Source organism: Tinamus guttatus, unplaced genomic scaffold (assembly GCF_059628265.1).
Source record: "Tinamus guttatus ecotype Peru unplaced genomic scaffold, ASM5962826v1 Tinamus_guttatus_pri_ptg000012l, whole genome shotgun sequence".
NCBI classification, from domain to species: Eukaryota; Metazoa; Chordata; class Aves; order Tinamiformes; family Tinamidae; genus Tinamus; species Tinamus guttatus.
The window spans coordinates 2406492-2427459 of NW_028288546.1; the positions used below are offsets into that span (position 1 = coordinate 2406492).

The following is a 20968-nucleotide window of genomic DNA, read 5'->3' on the forward strand; positions in this document are numbered from 1 at the left end:
GGTTACAGTGAGCGTCCATCACCACACAGTGCTGTGGAGCAGGCAGTGACAGGGCCCACATCTCCAGAAGGGCACTGCACCTGACACCTGCACCTTCGGCAAACCACCGTGCCACTCAACACACACCTAAAAAAATAAAATAAATCAATGTGGGCAGATGTCATCGCTCTGCTTCGCTCCCGGCAGGGAAAGCGGGCGCAGGTCACAGCCACCGGCTCAGCCCCCGGCGCCGCCATTCGCGGCCTGCGGGCGCGTTCGCGTCGCAGCAGTAGCCGTGCGGGCGGCCCAGGCCGCTCACTGCTGCCCGCGCTCCTGCTGTGAGCACGGTGACTCACGCGGGTGACACACGGGTGACACGAGTGACACACGGGTGACACTCGCTGGTGACACCACAGCAGGGCGCTGGTGACACCCGTGGCTGCCAGGCGCATGCGCCCTGCTGCGCACACCATTGTCCCCTCTCCCCCCGCGCATGCGCGGCCGTTGGGCGCGAGGGACGTTTGAAGCGGCGGCAGCGGCGCCATGCCGGGACCCGGGCCCGGGGCCGTTTGTGGCGAGCTCAGCCTCATGGACAGGGGCGTGCGGAGGTGCGGAGCGGGGCGCCGCCGCGAGCTGGGGTCGGGGGGGAGCGGGGCCGCGGCTGCTGGGTGCGGGTGACGGGCCGCTTCTCGTCCCGCAGCCTGCTGGAGCTCTCGCTGAGCCCGGGCCTGCGCACGCTGAACCTGCACGGAAACCGCGTCGCCCGCATCGAGGGGCTCGCGCAGCTGCGGGGCCTGCAGCACCTGGACCTCTCCTCCAACCGCATCCGCCGCATGGAGGGGCTCGGCGCCCTGCGCAGCCTGCGCACGCTCAACCTCTCCTGCAACCTCATCGACAGCGTGCAAGGTCGGCAGCCTCTGCTTCCCTCCTCCTGGGGAACTTCCTGGGAAGTCTTGCTTATAATGAAGGTCATGCTAAGCTATGAAGGTTATGCTAAGCTAATCTTAATTACCAGCCATGTTATGTTCTGAGTTTTAAGATGAGTGTGTAGTCTCTGTATCCTTTATCATATAAAGATCCCTAACTTGAGAAGAGAAAGCTATAGTGCCCTTTATATTACTGTTATAATTTGTAGTCATATGTTGTTATTATTGCTGTGAAAGCCTGGCTTGTTTTGCAAGCTTTTGCTTTGATGAAAGCAGAGCACGCTTCTGAAGTAAATCGTACTCTTTTTCTTCTTCCCTTGCTTTGTTTAGGACTGGAAAATCTCCTTAATTTAACTGTACTGAACTTGTCGTATAACCGCATACATGATCTCTCTGGTAAGTGACTGGCATGTTCCATGCAATAGGAAAGGTCTGTCTCTCTTTAATTTCAAAGCAATTCACCAGGTGCCTTTTTAAGGATTTCCAAGAGTTCAGTGCTATTGACATGCTGCCAAAGGTCACAACTGCTGTGACTCTCATGTGTCTGAGAGTTGGGTTGCTCTGACCAGCCTGAGCTTCATCTCTGTAAACCTGGCTGTGTAGCTGCCAGTCTGGAGCTGCTCAGATTTAGCTCCATGGCTAGTAGAGGTGAAAAATCCAACATCCCCACCAGATGTTGCATGCAGAACATGACCTCAGGCTGCTGTATCTGCCACAAGCCTTGCTAAGGCTCCCCTTGAGAGCCGAGAAGTTCCCTTTTTGTACAACATAGCAACACTATTATCTGTTCTCCGATACATAGCTTTTACATAAAGCAAAACTGTTGTGTGGTGTGGGCCTAAATAGAGCCAGCCTGGACAATTTCACAAAATTAACCGTTAAGTGAAACCTTTTTCCATTTTCTCATGACCTCACTGTGTGTCAGGATCCTTTGTCCCATTATTTATTTATTTATAGAGAAGAAAGGCAGTATTTAATTCTCCAGAAACTTAATTATTTAGTTAAACTTCTAAAGTTTAAGTTTTTGGTGCTCTCTGTGGTGATTCTCATTTGGTTTGGTTCTCTTTCATGTTTGTAATGCTAAAACATGAATGTGCGTTGTCCATAGGTAACGATTTAAAAAGGATTATGCGCTATTTTTCTCACGTGTACATTAAAGGACTAAATTATTTTTTTTCCTTAGGTTTACATTCTATAATAATCTGAATCTGGAAACTGAATAATTTTATTAATTTGCCGAACAAATATGTTGTTTCAATTTCTTTGTGTTCTTTTTTTTTTTTTTTGAATTATAAGTACAAACTGAATGAAATGGATCCTGAAGGCAAATTTTTTTACTTCCATAAAAAGATTTATTTATTTTTTGCTGTGCAAAAGATCTGAAACTTAAAGAGATCTTATATTGCTAGTCATTGTTGGTGCTATGCTAGTATTCTGTGCATAAAATTTTGGAAAATCTTAGTCTTGTGGTTTCTTTATTGAACTGTATACTAGGTTCACACAGAAGTACAGTAAGTATTTCAAACTCATCTGTAAAGTGAAAAATATCTTACAAAATACTTCCAAAGGATTAATTTTTCCTTTATTTACAATGAAAATAAAGCTTTTTTACAATGTGATTGTGCTTTCCTAAACTACTTTTCTAAATGAGCAATTTGTTTTAAGCTGCGAAATCCACAGCTTGGGTTGGTAAAACAAAATACAAACTTTATTTTCTATCAACTCTGTTAATGAACTAAGTTACAACAACAAATTCACAAAGCAAAATATGTTCATTTTCTTGAGCTTCTTAACAGATGGAAACATACCTGTGTTTTTAAAGTTAGCCTTCTCAACTAGTGTAGGTGTTGTAGTGTCCTGTAATTAATACATCTAGCCAGGAATGTAGAGCAATAGTTCTGGCACCATTTCAAGTTAACATGTGTTTTTACTATTTTTCAACAAGATGTTGAATGATCATAGACTACTGAACTTGGACCAGAACAGAAATCATTATTTTGTGTTTTTATCTAATTTTCAGGACTTAAGTGCCTTCATGGAACCAGCAGCAAGATGAGTCATATTGAACTGCATGGTAACTGCATAAATGATATTAATCATTTACTTCAGTGCACAAAGGGGCTGCACTCTTTGACCAGTCTCACATTAGAGAAAAATGGAAAGACCAACCCAGTTTGCCACACAGCAGGTATGGATCTTGTTTTTTAGGTAGCCACTTCATACTCTACAGGTGGATGATTTTTTGTTAAACGGTAAGCCAGGTTCTGAAGCTTGTAAATTAATTCATAAATTGGCCAGCCTGCAGAAATCTAGTTCTGTCAAAATTAATAGTTCTGCATAGACATTTTTTTCCCACCAAGAATATTTTCAGAATTGTAAATCAGGATGTATAACAACTGTAGGAACAGAAAGTATTGCAAAAATAGGTAGAAGGGAGTGTGGGTATTGGAGTGGGACAGCTAAAAATGTAAAGAACCACAAGAAAAGGAAGACATGGGCAGTAGATGGTCTTTTGCTAGAGATCTCGGAGAGAGATCTGTAATAAACACTTTCAGCCCTTGCTACTTTACCACAGCTTCTGTGGGCAGTGATAGTCTGTAACATGCTCTGTGGTAAATGATGTTTGTCATCAAAGTAGGCATGGAATTTGCTTGGCAGCTTGGAGAGTTCAAGGAATGTTTGTAGATGTATCAGTTTGACGTGTTTTGTTTAGAGCTTCTGTGTGTGTGTGTGTGTTTGATTTTTTCTTGAGGATGGGGTGGGGAGAGGGAGAAAGAGGGATGAGTCAGTTAAATTCAGTACCTTGAATTCAAACGAACTGCTGCATCTTCTCCCATTGCTTTCTTGAGTTGAGGGCTTTGTTATGAAGATTTTCCGTCTGACTGAAACTGTCTGCTGTCTTCAAAAATAAAGTTTTATGAAAGTTTGTAAAAATTCTCCTTTTTTTTTTCATTTTTTTTTTATTGCACTGCACTGATACTGTGATGGTAGGGAAATCCCAGTGTAGACCAGGAATATGGAGATAGCTTCCCAGATCATATCTTCAGAAATGTTTCCTGTTAGTAGGCTTTGAGGGTGGGGAAATGGGAACATCTAGATAATCCACTGCTCCTTTTCTTAAAATGTGCATTGCATTTTTAATAGATGATAGGGTACCTAGACTACATCAGGAACCTTTTTCACCTATTCATTTCAGTTTAAACTTTTTTTTTTTTGTCCCCTCAAGGTTACAGAGAAGTTGTTCTTCAGACTTTGCCCCAGCTAAAAGTTCTAGATGGAAGAAATACTTATGGTGAACCAGTAGAAGAAAAGGCAGAAGAAAACTTGCAGTGTTTAGACGATATTTTGGACTACTTGGTTTCATCTACAAACCCCATATATGAACATAAGGTGCTATAGTTTGCATGTACTGATCTTAAAATTGATACAGCAGATTTTTATCTTGCATACAACTCATTAATGTTGCAGGGACTGTCTCTCATTTTAATAGAACTGTGCTACGTTGCCTATGGTGACACCTCATATTGACCAGGCGTTAGCCCATTTTCGTCAACGAACAAGAATGTCACTGCAAAGTGCTGTCAGCTCCTCTACGGAGGCCATCTCCTCTTCAGAACCAGAAAAGGCCAAACAGGATAAAATACACAGTGAGATGAGGATTAAAAAAATAGAAGATCAGATTTCCCAGATATTGCAAAAGGTGATATTTGGTTTGTTTGTTTCCCTCTTAAATGTACAGACATTTTTGTTTGTAAAATGAGGTGTGTCTTTATGATGCAGAAATTCACCATGAGTGACTTGAGTATTTTCCTTGGTAGGTATGCACTGGCTTGGTGCTAATGTGTGCTTAATGATTTTGAAAAACTTAATAAGACAAAAGCAAGAATTTAAAGCTTAAGCTTTTTCTAGTCCTGTATTTTTTATACAGTACAGAAGTTTCCATGATTCAAAATACAATCTGATTACATTGTATTGGATAGAAAACAAACCCAGAAAGCAATTTATTTTGAAGCCATTAATGTATGTAATTAAACCAAGATGAAATATGAAATACAATCCAATGACTGGATTCTAAAACTTGTAAAAACTAATTTTGTCAAATAATAGGTCAAGCTGGTGTTAAATTACATAGGAAAGCATTCATAAGAAATGTATTTTCATAATAATTTATCTTGTGCCTAGCATGTTTGCATCTGTTTTATATTTCACGCTAAGCATAATAATGTGCCTCTGTGCCCAAGGATTTTAATAAACTTCAGGTATTTTGAAAATAAGCAATTATTTATTCTCAAATATGCTGTTCTATTGTCTTATGTTCTTTTTGAAAATAACTAAATGTTTTAGTAAGGAGGGACTAGGTAGTTTGGAAACCATTAAGTCATTTCCAACATAACACCTCAATATATGTTAGAGATTAGTTGATTAGAGATTTTAAAGTGTGTAGATCTGTTCTTAGGTATCTGATGACTCAAAGAAGGATGCTCCTCCACATGTTCTCAAAGCTAAGAGAGACACAGATCCAACTTCTGAGAGTGACCATGAGAGTGGGAAAGAAAATGACCGAAAAGTTGTGAAAAGAAGCAAGATCCCTCCCTGCCGAAGAACTGCTTCATCTACTAAGAGTCATTCCAGTCATCCCAAGAGCAAAGTAACTAACAGGTATTTCCAGGTTTGTCATAGGAAGTGAAAATTAAGACGAATGTTTTCTGGGTAAATATATTTTAATTTGTTATACTGAAAATGATAGATTAGATTGATTTCTGTTGGTAATGCTCTAAAAGTGAAGTTACTGAAGCTTTATAATAAATCTGATGGTTGGGACGACAGTTGCATTGAACTCTTCAATGTTTCCTGCCCTCCCCTAGAAAAAAAAAATAGCAGGCACTACTGTTATTTAATTTATTAAATTAACTAATAACTTATTAAATATATGGAATTTTTTTTCTTAATCTGCCACCCTGCCTCACATAATCTCCTATACCTTTGTTTCCTTAGTTTTTCACTTCTCTTGTTTGTGAAATAGTAAAATGTCTTTTAATGGTATTTATATATAAACACTACAAAGCTAAGCTTATTTGAAATTTTCATATTCATTCTTCACTCCAATCATTTCCCCATATGAGAATTTTCTGTCCTTAGTTTAAAAGGAAACCGAATTGAAGCTTGGGAAAATGATCTTCCAAAATCAACACTTTCAAAATTGTAGCAGCTCATAGCTTTATCTTTGCTCTAATTTCCAGAGGCAGAATTCTGTTTATGTAAAAATTATGTGTGTATATATATATATTAACGACTGCCTGAGACAAGTTTGAATATCTATGTATGTGTACGTATGTGTGTGTACAAAGCCAGATTGCTGACCTGAGAATACAGCTCTTTGTTTTGCGATGAAACGGAGATTGCTATAATAATTTATTGTTGGTTATATAGTAAATATCAAAAGTATAGCAAAGAAAAGAATATACATTGCACTGTTTAGTCAGCCCCTGTGGCTCTGGAAGTACCCTGTTTCTAAAGTTGTTTCATAACTATCTGATGATCTTTTCAAAGAGTATCTACTGGTACTCAATATTATAACAGTTTTGAGTTGAAGATTTGAGTTTAGTTTGTATCCTGACCAATTTACCCATTATTTTGCATGTGTATACAATTCAGGTCCTATGTAGTACTGTAAAAGTTTTGTTCTATGGAATTATTCTTAATCTCTTGTACCTTTGATGATAATGTAGAAGATGATGCTTCAATTCTACATAAACATATATGTATATTGATTTTTTTTTTGACAATACAGAGAAGAGAAAGTTTTGTCCAAGTGTCCATGCTCCAATCAGAGAAACTCTCATGTCAGTTCATCGGATACCCCAGACCTGGAAGTAATGGGAAGAAGAGCTGAATTATTAATAGGAAAGCAGAACCATACAGAAAAAATAGAAGAAACTACTTCAAATGCCCCAGGGGAATCCACATACCGAGTATGTTTTACATCATTTCAAGTTGAATAGCAGCATATTTCTTCCTTGAAGTCAAGCAGATGTCTCCTTCTGAAACTCTAATGTTAGAGGTGGCAAAAGTAATTGCATGTAGCATTGGCATTAAAATGGCATTAAAAAATGATGTTCATAAACTATAATCAGGAAGAGAAGTTATCGTATTTAGCTTTCAGAAGGAGGTTTCGTTTATTGCCTTGTCTGCCTTGTTCGTCTTCCATCTGCTCCAGGGGGAGAGGAAAAAAAAAAAAAAAAGGCTGTTTTACAATTGTTTACTGTTTACAACAGTTTTGGCTACAGTTCAATGTTTCCTAGTAAGCTGATGTTTAATATGGTCTTGCTTAGGCACTGATTCAGGAATTGGATCAGGAGAAAGAAAGGAGGTGGAAAGCAGAACAAGCTGAGAAGAAACTAATAGAACATGTCAAAGAACTAGAGAAACATGCAAAAGAAGAAAAGAATATTCAGAGTATGGCTGTGTACACTACAGATAGGTATGGAAGCAAAGTGCTGTAGTGTTTGTTTTTGTTTTTAACTGAATCTTAGTGTGATATGGATCAAGAAATGAGAACAGTTTTAAGAATGTGCTTGGAAAACGATCCATCAAGAAATATTGCTGGAAATTTCTCAGTACTACTTAATGATTAAGTGTTCCTGCTACTGTGCTATAAGCAACTGCAGTGCAAAACCTGATGAGTTATCATTATTAATTCGATAAGAGGTGGGAAAACAAGAAATTCTGACCTTGCTTACTCCCCAGTTCTTCTCTGTGTCTCTAGTAATCCGTACCCTGCTTACCTCTAATTCTAGCTCTCTGCTTTCCAAGCAATCCTTATTGTATTTGTACTTTCCCTCTCAGCTCATGCCCTATGTATGGTACGTTGGCTCATGTCATAATTCCAGCTTTTTATTTCCAAGCTCCCCTTCTGTCTGTACACGGAGTTCTCAATCCTGTGTGGTCCAGTTGAGCCAAGACATTTCTGGCAGACCAGTCAATCACTAGGGTGTATGTTGTCCCAGTCTGGTCTAACAGCTCTTGGGTAGACTGTCTTCCAAATCCTTATCAGTTCTGGCTAACATTCTTCTCTCCTGCAAAAGCTGGCCTGTCTAACAAAGTGTATTGTGTGTTCTCAGCAGTGCCCGAGAGCTGTTCTACTCCTCCTCTTCTTAATTCTGGTGTGTGTATAAAAGGCACACTTTCTTGTAAGGAAGAAACAAATTAAACTTTTTTCTATTTACCATCCATGACTGACTGTATAATCCTTTCCGTTTTTTTGCCTTAGGTTTAAGTTCCTTTCCAGTGCTCATTTGTTATCACCTTGTATTAATCTCCTTTTCTTTGGTGATTTAATTATTCTTGAAGATTGCAATAATGTTGGATAAATTATCTATGTTTTCTAAAGTAAATATATCAAAATTACTATTTGTTATTATTGAGTTCCAATGTAAAGAAATGACCTTTCCAGTATGACTTTACATTAAAGACATGTCTATCTGGTTGTCTCCAACTTAGTTTCTTTTCAAGATAAGTTCAATATAGTCAGGCTACGTATTTCAGTAATATTTTACTTATTACTAAGCAGTCCTGCATTGTGATCCTGCATGTGGGAAAACTCAGCAAAGAACAAAGTGCAACACTTTAAACATGTGGGGTTTTTTGTTTGTTTGTTTGTTTTTTTCAGTGGTGCCTGACTAAATACTAACATAAGTATTAGGTTTATGACAACATTGTTGCATTAATTTTCAGATTAAAGGAATTGATACTGAAAGAGAGAGAGGTTAAAACAAGATTGCAAGCAGATGTCCAGCAATTGAAAGGTGAAGCTGAAAGACTTACTAATGAGTTAAATCAGGCAAAAAATAAAGAAGCGGAATATCAGAAGGCCATGCAAGCTTTAGAAGAAACACTGGCTAAGATGGAGACCCAGAGACTGCAGCAACGAACAGCAGAGGTAACATTTTTTAAAGGGTAAATGATGGTGACAGGAGGGCTATTGCGTTCCTAGATGCTAACGTGCTCTAGGTGTCACAAGGCTTATGCCTGACTTTTTCGCAGTATAAGCTGATTTTTCTACACAGTGCTAGTTAATAATAAACTTCCGTTTTAATTATTAAGTAATGTTTTAGCCTTTAAAATGTAAATACATTGCATATGATGTTGTCTTTAAGATTAAAGAGTTTAAATCCTAGATGCTGAGCCCTCACACCTGCTATTTTCTAAAATTATATAGTACTGAAAAGAGGTTTCTTATAATATTTAAGTAGATAAATAGATTGTAACTGCACTAGTAAAAATGGAAATCTGATGGTTCATATTTTTTAGAGCTGCTCTTGCAGTATGCATGGAAATTTAGCTTAAGAAGATGAATATGTGGCCAGAAACTATAGCCATCAGTGATGAATGACAGTTACTGCATATAGAGTTGATGTTAATTTGAGTCAACATGACGAGATTACTGCTTCAAAGAATGCAAGACACTCATGTTATTACTATTTTCTGTCTTTCTTTAAATGCACATGTGTTCTCACTTGATTGTTTGTTTGTTTTATGTTCTTCAATTTAAGAGAGAAGTGCTTCATTTAATCTCCAAAACAATAGGGATACACTGGGGACACATTGGGCAATGCCTAAATAGTACTCAAGAAGAAACTTCACATGTAGAATATGACGGTTTAGAAATAAACATTCAAAAGCCTCACTAAAAAATTTATAGAATGGGTGGGGGGGAAAACGGAAAATATAATTCTATATGAAAATAGATTTTGCTTTTGTTTCGCTTTTCTTCCAGGAGTTTAAATGTAAACTAGGCAGACCTTGTTGCATTCCAGCTCTGCTTTGGATAACTAACATTCGAGTAGTCTCGAGTAGTTCATTAATCAGGAATTCCTTACAGCTCTTGTACCCTGGAAAGCAAAGAGATTAGAACTGTTTAAGCACAGAGCATGGAGAACATGATTTGCCAAATGCTTTGCTCTGCAGGACAAATAGACAAGCAAATTAATTGCTTAGCAATCTCTGCTTAAGCATGCAGGGATGGAGGTGGATTTTTCAAGTTATCATTAGGAGGAGCAGAAACACACTTTACCACCTATGTTGTTTATGCTTCGTGTTCTAGCTTGCATCTTCTAAAATGTCTTGATTCTGAATTACCATTCATGAGTAAATAAAGCCTCTCATATTTTATCCGTATGATCCTTCTTTTTGACTTGTCAAGTCCAAAAAGACACAGCAGACTCTGCCATATTGCGTTCATGCTGTGATTCTGTTTTCGTAAGATTGCTAGAAGGCAACGCTGTTCAGCAATGTTAAAATGTAAAACTCAGTAAGATGCAGACTTTAATGATACCTGTTCTAATTGGAGTGTGTAAAATAAATAAAAATAATAAAAAATATATGTTTTTATATATATAGTGTTGAATACATCTAAAATGTTTTCCTTGAAACTAATATAAGAGTTGCAATACAAGAGTTCTTAATTGGAGGAAATCATTCTGCCAATACACGTGTCCCACTTCTAAGTCTAGGAAGACTTCTAAATTCTTCCAGTAAATGTCCTTGGTTCTTCAGAGAAGTCTTTTTGTTGTTTTTCTTTTTGTTTTGTTATTTTGCTTTTTTGCTTTGTTTTGTGGTAATTTAAGCCAACTGTAGACATATATGCCTTATTTTATTGCTACATGTGTTATTATACTTGCATAAAAGTTAAAGCTTTGTTTCAGATAGATAACGCTAGAAAATTCTTTAAAATTTAAGGAAACAATTGATAGTTGTGGAGCATGCTATAAACATAATAGCCTAGACAGACATTAAAGCATTAATAAAGTAACTGATTTGTTCTCATATAAGACATAACAAATAGATGACAGTTTTAAGAATCTTGTTTCTCTCATTTTTATGAATTCTCTACAGATGAAGCAGGTTCAAGAAGCAGAGCTTAGAGCATCAGCAAATGAAAGAGAAGTACAATTGCTCCGGGTATCAATTCGACAACAGAAGGAGAAGGTAAAACAACTACATGAACTTCTCATATTAAGAGAGCAAGAACAGAGGTATGGAGTTTTTTATTTTGTTTTAACAGCAAGCTAATGGAGATATCAAAGGACATAAGCGAATTATGTTCTTCTAATTTTTCTTTTGGTAGCTTTTTATTATTAAATAGTTAAACTTCTGTTGTTTTAAAATACTTGGTCTTTAAGGCAGGAAAAAAACAGGCAAAAATAGAATTGCATTTGAAAATCTGAAGATTTGTGTGTACTATAGTCATACAAAATGTTCCCCCAAAAGTATTGAGTTTCATAGCGTCTTGCTTTAGTGTGGTTGGTTATGTTTTTTTGGCTCTTTTCCCATTTTCTTTCCAATTTTGCCTTTTTTAGAGGATATCTGACTTTTTTTAAAAAAAAAAAAAAAAAACCTTTTAGGAATAAACACAGACTAATTTAGTAAAATAATCAAATATGTGTAAGAACTAGAGGGGAATGTAATGTGCAATATAACTGTGTATGTAGCTTAATTAATAAGTTGAGAATACTTACTCAATTTTTCAAGAATAAATGTACACAAATACCCAAACAATTTCAGGTATAAATGGGGAAGATTTGATAATTGCATTTTGAGAATTTTCAATAATTCCTTCATAAATCGCCAAAAGAGTTAATGTGAGGGCAGCAGATGTCTTTTGTTGTTTCTTAAATGATGAACAGAAATAGTAAATAGGAGAGAGTTAAGTTACAGGGTGATTTTTGCTTCATCATGCCCCTCTACAGGTGCTTCCAGACAGGAAGGAGACAGATACCCCAGAGCTCTTTCAGTCCTTGTTGCTGCTACTCTTCAAGTTTTGGAGTTGAAAAAGGAGCAGTGATTTTTGGTTGAGGGTGATTTCCCAAGTCCCTGTATAGCTTCCAGATCCTTATGGTTCCTTACTATTCACTAACAGCAGAAGAGCAGTTGAATAATTTCTACTAAAATTTGAATTTAAAAGCAGGGTTGTTCCTTTCTGTGACTATTTGATAGTAATCAATGTATCACAGGAACAGTGTCAGGGAGGACTGAAATCTGTCAGTGAAACTAAGGAATATATCTCCCTTTATCTAATTCATTATTCTGCTTTTAAGGGATACTAAGAAAACCAACTAAAGTAGCATTGTTTGATGTTGCAGTCTTACATATGTATTTGGTAACTCTAGGAAAGAACTTGAAACTCGAGTTGTTTTACATGGACCTGAATTCCAGCATGTCTTGTCAAAGGAAATGGCTAAAGAAGAGCAGAGACATGAAGAGCGTGTTAAAGAATTGCAGGAGAAAATTAATGGGTTAAACCAGAAATATATGGAGTTAGAAGATGAATTTCGTTTAGCTTTAACTATTGAAGCAAAAAGGTTTAAAGAGGTAAGACTGAAAGGGTATTCCATTTTGAACTGGGTAGTGTTGAGGAGCTCTTAAATTTCAGTGTCAAAATCTTCTGATCTTAAGGATTCATCTGGAAAGTCTGTAGTAAACTTTGAAGTAACTTTTGGTACTTATGCTTTAAGCTTTGATACAACAGCACTTGAAAAAAATGCATTTTTGTCTATGAGTAAAAGTTAAAATGACATCAGCGAAACTCCTGTCAGGTGGTTATGTGTTTTTTTTTTTTTTTTTTTTTTTTTTTTTTTTTTTTTAATATGCTGATCTCCTAATATAATATTTTCTGCTTAAAAAATACTCTTTCTTTTTGGACAGCTATGGCTACATGTTTACTGGTATATTTAATAACAAAGTTCCCTGCTGTTTTAATCTTCAAAGTTCCTCAGGAATTTTTTTCCTGAAGTCCTATGTCACTACCGTTGATACAATTTTATACGGAAATTAAAAGGCACAAAATATAAAATGTTTCATCTTTAATTAAAAATTGCTTCGCCCCATTTTAAATAAGCTAGAGAAGAGGAGAGACTTTTTTTTTTACCATTCAATTTTTAAATTTTTTTGTACAAATTTGCATCTGAGTAGAACTGTCTTAGATGAAATATCATCAAAGAACTCATAAAAAACTAGCTTTCTATGTTTATTAATTTTGCAAACTCCTGATCAAATAATATTTCTTTATTTGAAATTCAAAAGTTATTTGTGAGCGTGTGCACGCACATGCGTGTTACTTTATTTTGGTGGTGATATTGTTGAAGTTAATATTTTTCAAGGGTAGTTTTTATTTTAAATCTTTAGGTTAAAGATGCGTTTGAAAATGTTGCTGCTGAGCTAGCTGAACATAAACAGGCCCTCTTTCAGTCTGAACAAAAGGAAGAGCAGATGGCAAGTCTGATCCAAGACCTGACAAGCATAGTGAAAGAACAGAAAGAAAAAATTACAGAATTATTAAAATCAAAGCAAGAAGCCACAGCAAATCTCAAGGTACTTGTTCACAAGCATTTCAACTACATACATGTATATATGACTTTTTGTAAGTTTTCGTGTATAAAAGAAGTAAGTCCATACAAGGTAGGTTAACTAAAAGAAATGTTTCCTGTCACACCAAGATCCCGTACTTAATACCCACATCAAACTTTAATTTTACATCATGGCACTTCCCATTTCTCACAAACACCAAGTTCCCAATACAGCAAAATTTAAACAGACATTGACATCCTCAAAAGCTTTCTTCCTGATAGCATATTGTATCTAATCAAGTGGTGACTCTAAACTGAGATTTACAAACCTATGTTAATATCTCTGAAGTTCTGCATGGTCAAAATAATGAAATATGGTTCTGCAGATAAAGTATTAAGAGGTCATTATATACAGAGTAAAAGCTAAACTACGCTAATATTCATAGATAGTATTGGCAACATAATGTCTCAGGATTAAATGAAATTAGCAATATCAGAGTCATTATCCAACAATTATGTATAATTTAATATTAATCACTTTTTGCGCAATTGCTTTATCTCATACTACTGATCTATCATACAGTACTATAATATCCACAAATACGATAATCCATGTTCCTCAGAATATATAACTGTTAATAACTTCTTGTAACAGTCCATGTGTCGTGATGATTATCACTGCAGTGCAGCCCCAGCAGCCTCTGGTCTCCTTGTGGCAGCTCACGCTTTTGTTGTGCAAACACTGCCGATAGATGCAGTAGGATTCTGTTAGTGAGTGGTATTGCTTTAAAAAAATTATCGTGAAAAAGCACAAAAAAGTACAAAAAAGCATTGTTAAGCAGTAGTAATCTATAAAACACTAAAAATAGCCTGTGTGATTTATAATAATACTTTCTCATGGGAAGTGGAAGCTCAGCACAGCCTCTCTAAGTCTTTTTGGAATTTGCTTTTTTAGTATTTTATCTTGACTTTGTCTTCATTCTGACTTTCGGGTTTATCATTCTAAAGCTTTATATTTTTTTTATAAAGGCATCAGAAATTAAGATGACTATTTAGAAATCGCCTTTATATAAATAAAATTTCCTGGGAATGAATTATGCCTATTTGAGACGCATTTGCATCAAGCTGCTTGCTTTAATCATAATTTTTGTAAGCAGGATACTTCTCAGTAGCGGTAATCCAATGCATGTCAATGTTGCTTTCCAGGCAAGTTAAGATCAATGAAGTTTTCACTATTTTTTTTTTTTTTTTAATGGATCTTACTGAATTTTCATGCAGTGTCGAACTGGAGAACTTGAAACTGTGGCTGAGGAGGACAAGCAGAAGGCTGTTCAAATTGAACTCCTAAAGAAGGAAAATGCAAAACTTACTTCTCAGCTGACAGCCCAGGAATCTCTGATTGATGGATTAAAAATGGAAAGAAAAATATGGGGACAGGAGCTGGCACAACAGGGTAAAATATAAAATTGTGTGTTGGGGTAAAAAATACTAGTGCTTATTGTCATCCCTTTTCCAGTGAGCATTCCGGGATAGGTTTAATGATCACAGGGTCCCTTGGTGCTTTGTTGATGCAGTCCAGTTGTATTTTTGTGAGACATCTTTACATTTACTGTAGAAGACAGGCCAACTCTAAAAATATTTGAGGAGTTAGCCCTATGCAGAGGACAAAATAAAAATACTGTCACTTTAAACTGATGATCTTAAGGGATGCTGAAAAAACAAGAAGTGAAACCTGGGTATAAATTGCATATATGTATAAAAATGCAGTTTGTTTTCCACTTAGAATTTGGGTTCAGTAGTTCTTTTTACCCCAAGTTCCACTATGTGTTATATGAAGCACTTCTAAATGTAAAACTTCTGAAATATCTTTTCATAAATAGCTTTATGTGATAGCTTATGGTCACTTAAGAATATACTTAAGTGATAGCTACTAGTTGTGTAGCTTTACAGTTTAGTGTAAAATCTATGATTTCAGTAGACCTCTTAAAATAACTATGCCCCTGCTCCACTGTAGTCAATATGAATTGTAATATAGAATTGGCTCCATATTGTGGATTCTTTAAGGTGGCTTGAGTCTGTAAGCACTATGGTTTATGTCAAATAAGTCTTCAAAGGATAAAACACCATCCTTAATTCTGTATTTCCTCCCAGATATTGCCTATGTACAGATTAAAACTCTTCAGTGCTTCTTGTGAGCCAAATTATTGTGTCTTATTTTATTTATTTTCTTGAAATTACATATATTGAAGTGCTTTAATGTGAATATCCCGTTTTATCCAGGAGCTCATCTTGCTCAAGATCGGGGAAAACTGGAGGCAAAAATTGAGGTTTTAACAAATGAGATTGAGACTTTAAAAAAGCAAAAGGAACAGGACAGTGATGCTCTGCGAATTAAAACCAAAATAGTGGATGATCAGACAGAAACGATTAGGAAATTAAAAGAAGTAAGTCAGGTGTTTGATAGTTACTGTGCTTATACAAATGAGACTTACAAAGTTATGCTCTAGGCTCTGATAAGAGCTGGCTCCACACTCCTAGTTTTACCAATTCAGAAAGTGTAAAGAGGCTCTCGGAGGCAACTGAATCATCCGAGAGTGGCAGAGGACCTGTATTACCTTGCTGGAGTGTCAGGGGCATCACTCTGAAACTCTAGTTGAAGCATATTTATGCTTCTCTTTGCATCACTTCCAAACAACCCATTCCTGATGAGGATTTTGGAAGATAAAAAGCAGGAAAGCAGTTTTCAGTGTATGTTCTATGTATGTGTATGTAAAAAAGCAACTAAACTCAAGTTAGCTTCATGTTTACTTTACAGTGTGAATTTTTTTCTCTTTTGTTTTTGTAATTCAGTATTAAAACAGTGGAGCAGCTGTTTTTTCCATTTATTCTGTTCATCTCATTTACAGCCTCAAGTCTCTAGCTCATTAATCAGAATAAAGTTTTAAGGTATGCTAACCCAGTCGAGATTGGATACATTATTTGTTAAACTAGATATGTATATTCTTAAGGGTCACAGAATGTGACTCTGCAATTAATGTATGTAGAAACAAATGTATTAAAATTCAAATACCATAACATGATATCATTATTTAGACATATTAATGTTTGTAAGAGCAAATTTTCACATATCAGTCTCTGATTTATTCTAGATAGAGTAAGTGGATATGCTTAGCAGGTAACAAAGTTTATTATTTTGTGTGTTCTAAAGCATTTGTCTTCTAAAGGGTTTAAAAGAAAAAGATCAACATATTAGGAGACAACATGAAGAGAATACTGAAGCTCAAAAGATTTTTCAGATGCAGTTGGATGAAAAAGCTGCTGAATCTGAAGAACTAATGGAAAAATTGGAAAGGCAAAATGAAAGAAAAGAGGAATTAAAGCAGCTGCTAGAAGAAAAAGAAATAGAACTTGATGATATTAAGGAAGCACACAGGTGATGTATAATTCTAAAAAGCTACTGCTGACAGTATGAACTGTTTCTCCTGTGAAATTCCAGTTGAAAAAGAACCTGCTTGTTAGTAAAATACATAATGTAGAAAAATGGAAACAAGGATTTTTTTTTTCTGCACTCCTTAGGAGTGGTAAGATCTATATTAACTGTAAATGTGTCCATTTTATTTTCAGTGCACTGAAAAAGAAGTGGCAAGGTAAAGGAGAACTACTTAGAGAGCTGGAGGTACAAGTTAAACAAATGAAGGAGAGCTTTGATGCCAAAGAGAAGAAGTTGATTGATGAGAGAAATAAAAGTCTTCAAGCTCAGAAGTAAATATCTTAACATGAATATCTCTTCAGTTATTACAGAGTTTCAATTTTAATATGTATGCAAAAAGTTTGATTATACCACGAGAGAATCAAGGGAAACAGCAATTGGCTATAGTGGTAGGATTAAATGAGGATATGTGTGCATATGTTTCAATTTTGAATAAATTGATGGGCTATTTAAGAGAAATTGAAATATAAATTACCTATCATTCTTTTCTCATATAATTAGTAATGGGTTTTTAATTTCTTTTATACCCTTCTTGTACTGTCAGTTTTTTTAGAGCACTTGATAGTAAATGTGAGAACTGGGAAACAAATATTCACACTCTATGTCATTCACGTGTTGTTCGCACCTAGAAAATAAGCAAGGATTTAAATGACGCTAAATTACTCTTTTGGAAGTATAGAGAAGTAAGGTAAACCACTCCCTGTGATAAGCCTAGATTGTTAGGAGTATTTTTATTTACTTGCCCCTTTCTCTCATTTTTTTTCTTTTTCCATCCTTAAGAAAGGAACTCTTTTCAGACTGTATAAATACGCAGCATGAACCCTATTGTAACTGAAGGAATGACCTTGTATTACTAAGGATTGTTGCTTTATCTTTTTAAGGGAAACAAGGACTTTTTAAACCACGCTTTCACTATTATTTTAAGAAAGGTGAAATAAAATTGTCATCTGATTAAGAAGTGAGGAAGATAGGTGGTGAGGTGACATTCGATTTGAAGAACTCGAATTATTGATAGTACTAGATTTGGGAATACTTAGTTTCAGTAGTGAAACTGAAATAAGTATCCTTGGGTTTTGTTCTTGCATATTTTTGAATTCCCCCCTGTCCAAAGCAGACTTTGTTTGGAACCAAGGAAACAACATCCTGTAAGGGTGAGCATAGTAGAACCAGGCTTCTCTCTCCACTTCTACCAAGCAAATGCTTTTTCTGTTTTTGTGAAACAAAAGCCTCCAGGTGATTTACAGGATTGTATAGTCTAGGCCTCCCCTTCTCAGGAAGCAGCACTGTCCTCCATGGTAAGTAAATGTTCGAAAGCACGTGGATGACTTATCCATGTTGACAGCAAGCTGGAATCCTTTTATTGTTTGCTAGTGATTAAATCTTCGGCTAGGAGTACCCGAGCCCTAGTTGTGATGCCTAAAACAAGAATGTGTTTTTTGAGCAAAGAGAAAATCTTTCGAAGGTAGATACTAAAATAATTGTCTTGGTGCCAATGTTATTTCTTTGTGCCCATGTTATTAGAAGCATCATCAAAGGAAGAATTGGGCAAAGCCTAATCCTTTTTTGTTTGCCTGGTGAAGCTTTTTTGTTGTTGTTGTTTTTGTTTTTTATTTATTTACTTATTTATTTTTAGAGTTGCGGTGGAGAAGCTTCATGCAATGGATGATGCTTTTAGAAAGCAACTTGAGTCAGCAATAGCAGCTCATCAGGCAGAACTGTTGCAGCTGGCAAATGAAAAAGAAAGGCAAATTGAAGAAGCAAATGAAAAAGTAATTTTAAAACTAAATTATTATGTGTCTTTTTATTTTTATCATACAGCTACCCCAGCAGTGGTACATCAGGTTGCCTGTTCTTATCTGTATAGCTGATCTCTTTGTGGACACAGCCCCCAGGGTAGAGCTTTCCTGGTGCAGATGGTGAATCTCTGGAATGTTAGAGTCATGTTAGAGGTCCTCTGCTGAAGGAAGCTTGGCATGCCCTGTAGATCCCAATGCTCAATACCTAAACATTATGGAGGAAAGAGCACTGGTGATATAGCAGATTATATCAGATTAAAAAGCTACTGTTCATTTTAGTAGTTTCCTGATGTGGTCTGTTCTATTTTTTTCTATTCTTTCTTTTTTATGGTGTGTTAACTAGCACTTACTGTACATGGCAGATGCTTTACGTCTGAAAACTGGCCATCTCCTAGCAAATGAGATGGAGCCAAACTTTAAAGCCAAACTTTTCTACTGCACATACTGGCAAAGGTAGCATGTCACTTATTTAGACATCTGATGCCATATATCATGGACTTTTCTTTTTGTAACTCAGAAATTGTTTAGCCTACCCTGTCTGGATTTGTGGTAGTTCCATGCAATTCTTCAAGGAAATACTTTTACTTCTGATGACAGCTTTAGTCAAAACTGTGTGCTATAATACAAAGTTATAACATGAGTTCTTTGCTAATATAAGTACATAATTCCAACCTTTTCATCAATGTTAAAAAATATCAAAATACTGTTTGGTATAATAAGGAAAAGCAAGAATTATATTTTTTCTCTATATGCTGTTTCAGGTGTACCATGTTGAAGAAGAAATGCGTCAGCTTCTACAGGAAATGGCAAACAACAAAATAGCCATGGAAAATAAAATAAGACGACTTACAAATGCACTGAATGATATTCAACAAGATCTTTAAAATAGTATGCCTTACGTCTGAGAGTTTACCTGTTCTTAAACATATGCACTAAGAAAGTGTATGAAGTAAGCATATAAGTATGCTATGATGCACTTTTTTTTCCCTTATTTTCTTTGAAATACTTTAAGAAAACATTGTCTGGGATGTTTATTTTGAAGGTTCAGGAATCAGACATTAGTATTTTTACAATATTTTCGTAATAAATTGTTACTTCTGAATTGTGTATCTGGTCTTCTTTTTTTTTTTTTTTAATGACTGTTCTGTCACAGTGGGTCAAAACAAGTCTACTGCAAAGCACCAGATGAAGTCAGGAACTTCATGAAGTTATGTCTAATCCAAGACAAGAAGGTAAAGGGAAAGGAGATCCAATACAAAGAAGGGCCTAAGCACAGGAATAGAAAAATGGAAAGAGGATCTTGAAGCTTTCTTCCACCAGAGCTGAGAAAACACACTTTTTGTGCTGAATAGATTGCTTCTGGGTTATGATGTTAAGTTTCCTTTAACAAGTTATTTTTAATGGTGTGTTTTTATTTTATTAACATGCATTTGCTTCTGGACAAAAACATGGTTCTGGAACATTAGGAAGTAAATCACTAAGTAACAAACATGGTCTTCATTACTGTGCCTACTTGTTTTACTCCATTTTGGTTTTCTGCAGAAACAGGTTTCCAAACAGGCTTTGCAAATGTATGAACTAATGAATTAACATCTTATTCTCTTTGCTTATTTGCAGAAGCTACACATGGTCATTACACTGTAATCTGGAGTGTTAAATGCTGCAGTAACAGCAATAATCAGTTATTTGTTGGTACACAAGGTGGAGCTATTTCTTCCCAACTCAACTCACTGTTCCTAAACCAGAAGTTATTGCACTAATGAAAGCAGAAGCCCCTCAGCTGACTTTACCTGAGTTTGTTTTGAACTCAAACAAACTATGTAGCATAAGTGTTACAAGCATTTTTTTGCCTAGCAGCTCACAAACATACTATTGGCTAGTACTGGAGCCTAGGCCCTTCAGCTTTGTTTGCATTTCCAGACAAGATAATACTTCTATTTAAATCAATGTGTATAAAATAGGTTAGAAACATTTCTTCTCTGGTGTTAGAAGAGGTGTTGATTGTGCAGGAATGCAAGTGACATATATTTATATATAGGCTATTGTGAGGAAATAGTGTCTGTGTGTATGTATATATATGTCCACACAGTTTTTGTTTGCTTTGGGTGTGACTTTGTCTTGGCAAGAAAAAGGAGAAAACAGCAAGTTGTGCAGCTGACCTTGCAGTGCAGCCGTGGAAAGGGGGACAAGAGCTGTTCCTATCACAGATTTTGCTTCCTCCGTTTCCGCATGCTCTCCTTGCTGAAAAAGCTCTGGGGAGCCCGAGCTGGGAGCGCACAGCAAGGCAGGGGCAGAGCGGCGCTCACTGGGGGTGCCGCAGGCGGGGCTGTTGCTGCAGGAGCCCTCAAGTGATGGTTTTGGACAATAGCCTAATAACGTTACTGCTGAGGAACCCAAATGCCTGCATGGAAAAATACATGCAAAAACATATAT

At 36.3% G+C, this 20968-nt stretch overlaps 1 protein-coding gene across 1 annotated transcript; it reads left to right on the forward strand.

Moving 5' to 3' along the window:
* Nucleotides 1–521: 521 nt before the first annotated feature.
* On the forward strand, nt 522–19504 carry LRRCC1 (leucine rich repeat and coiled-coil centrosomal protein 1). The gene is made up of 19 exons (XM_088523034.1): nt 522–587; nt 680–885; nt 1236–1301; nt 2926–3093; nt 4132–4295; nt 4396–4605; nt 5362–5564; nt 6697–6877; nt 7238–7386; nt 8640–8844; nt 10800–10939; nt 12074–12275; nt 13089–13274; nt 14528–14702; nt 15530–15693; nt 16474–16682; nt 16874–17011; nt 18373–18508; nt 19297–19504. The coding sequence occupies exons 1-19, from the start codon at nt 523–525 to the stop codon at nt 19417–19419; spliced, it is 3090 nt and encodes a 1029-aa protein (XP_088379160.1). The 5' UTR covers nt 522; the 3' UTR covers nt 19420–19504.
* Nucleotides 19505–20968: the final 1464 nt, after the last annotated feature.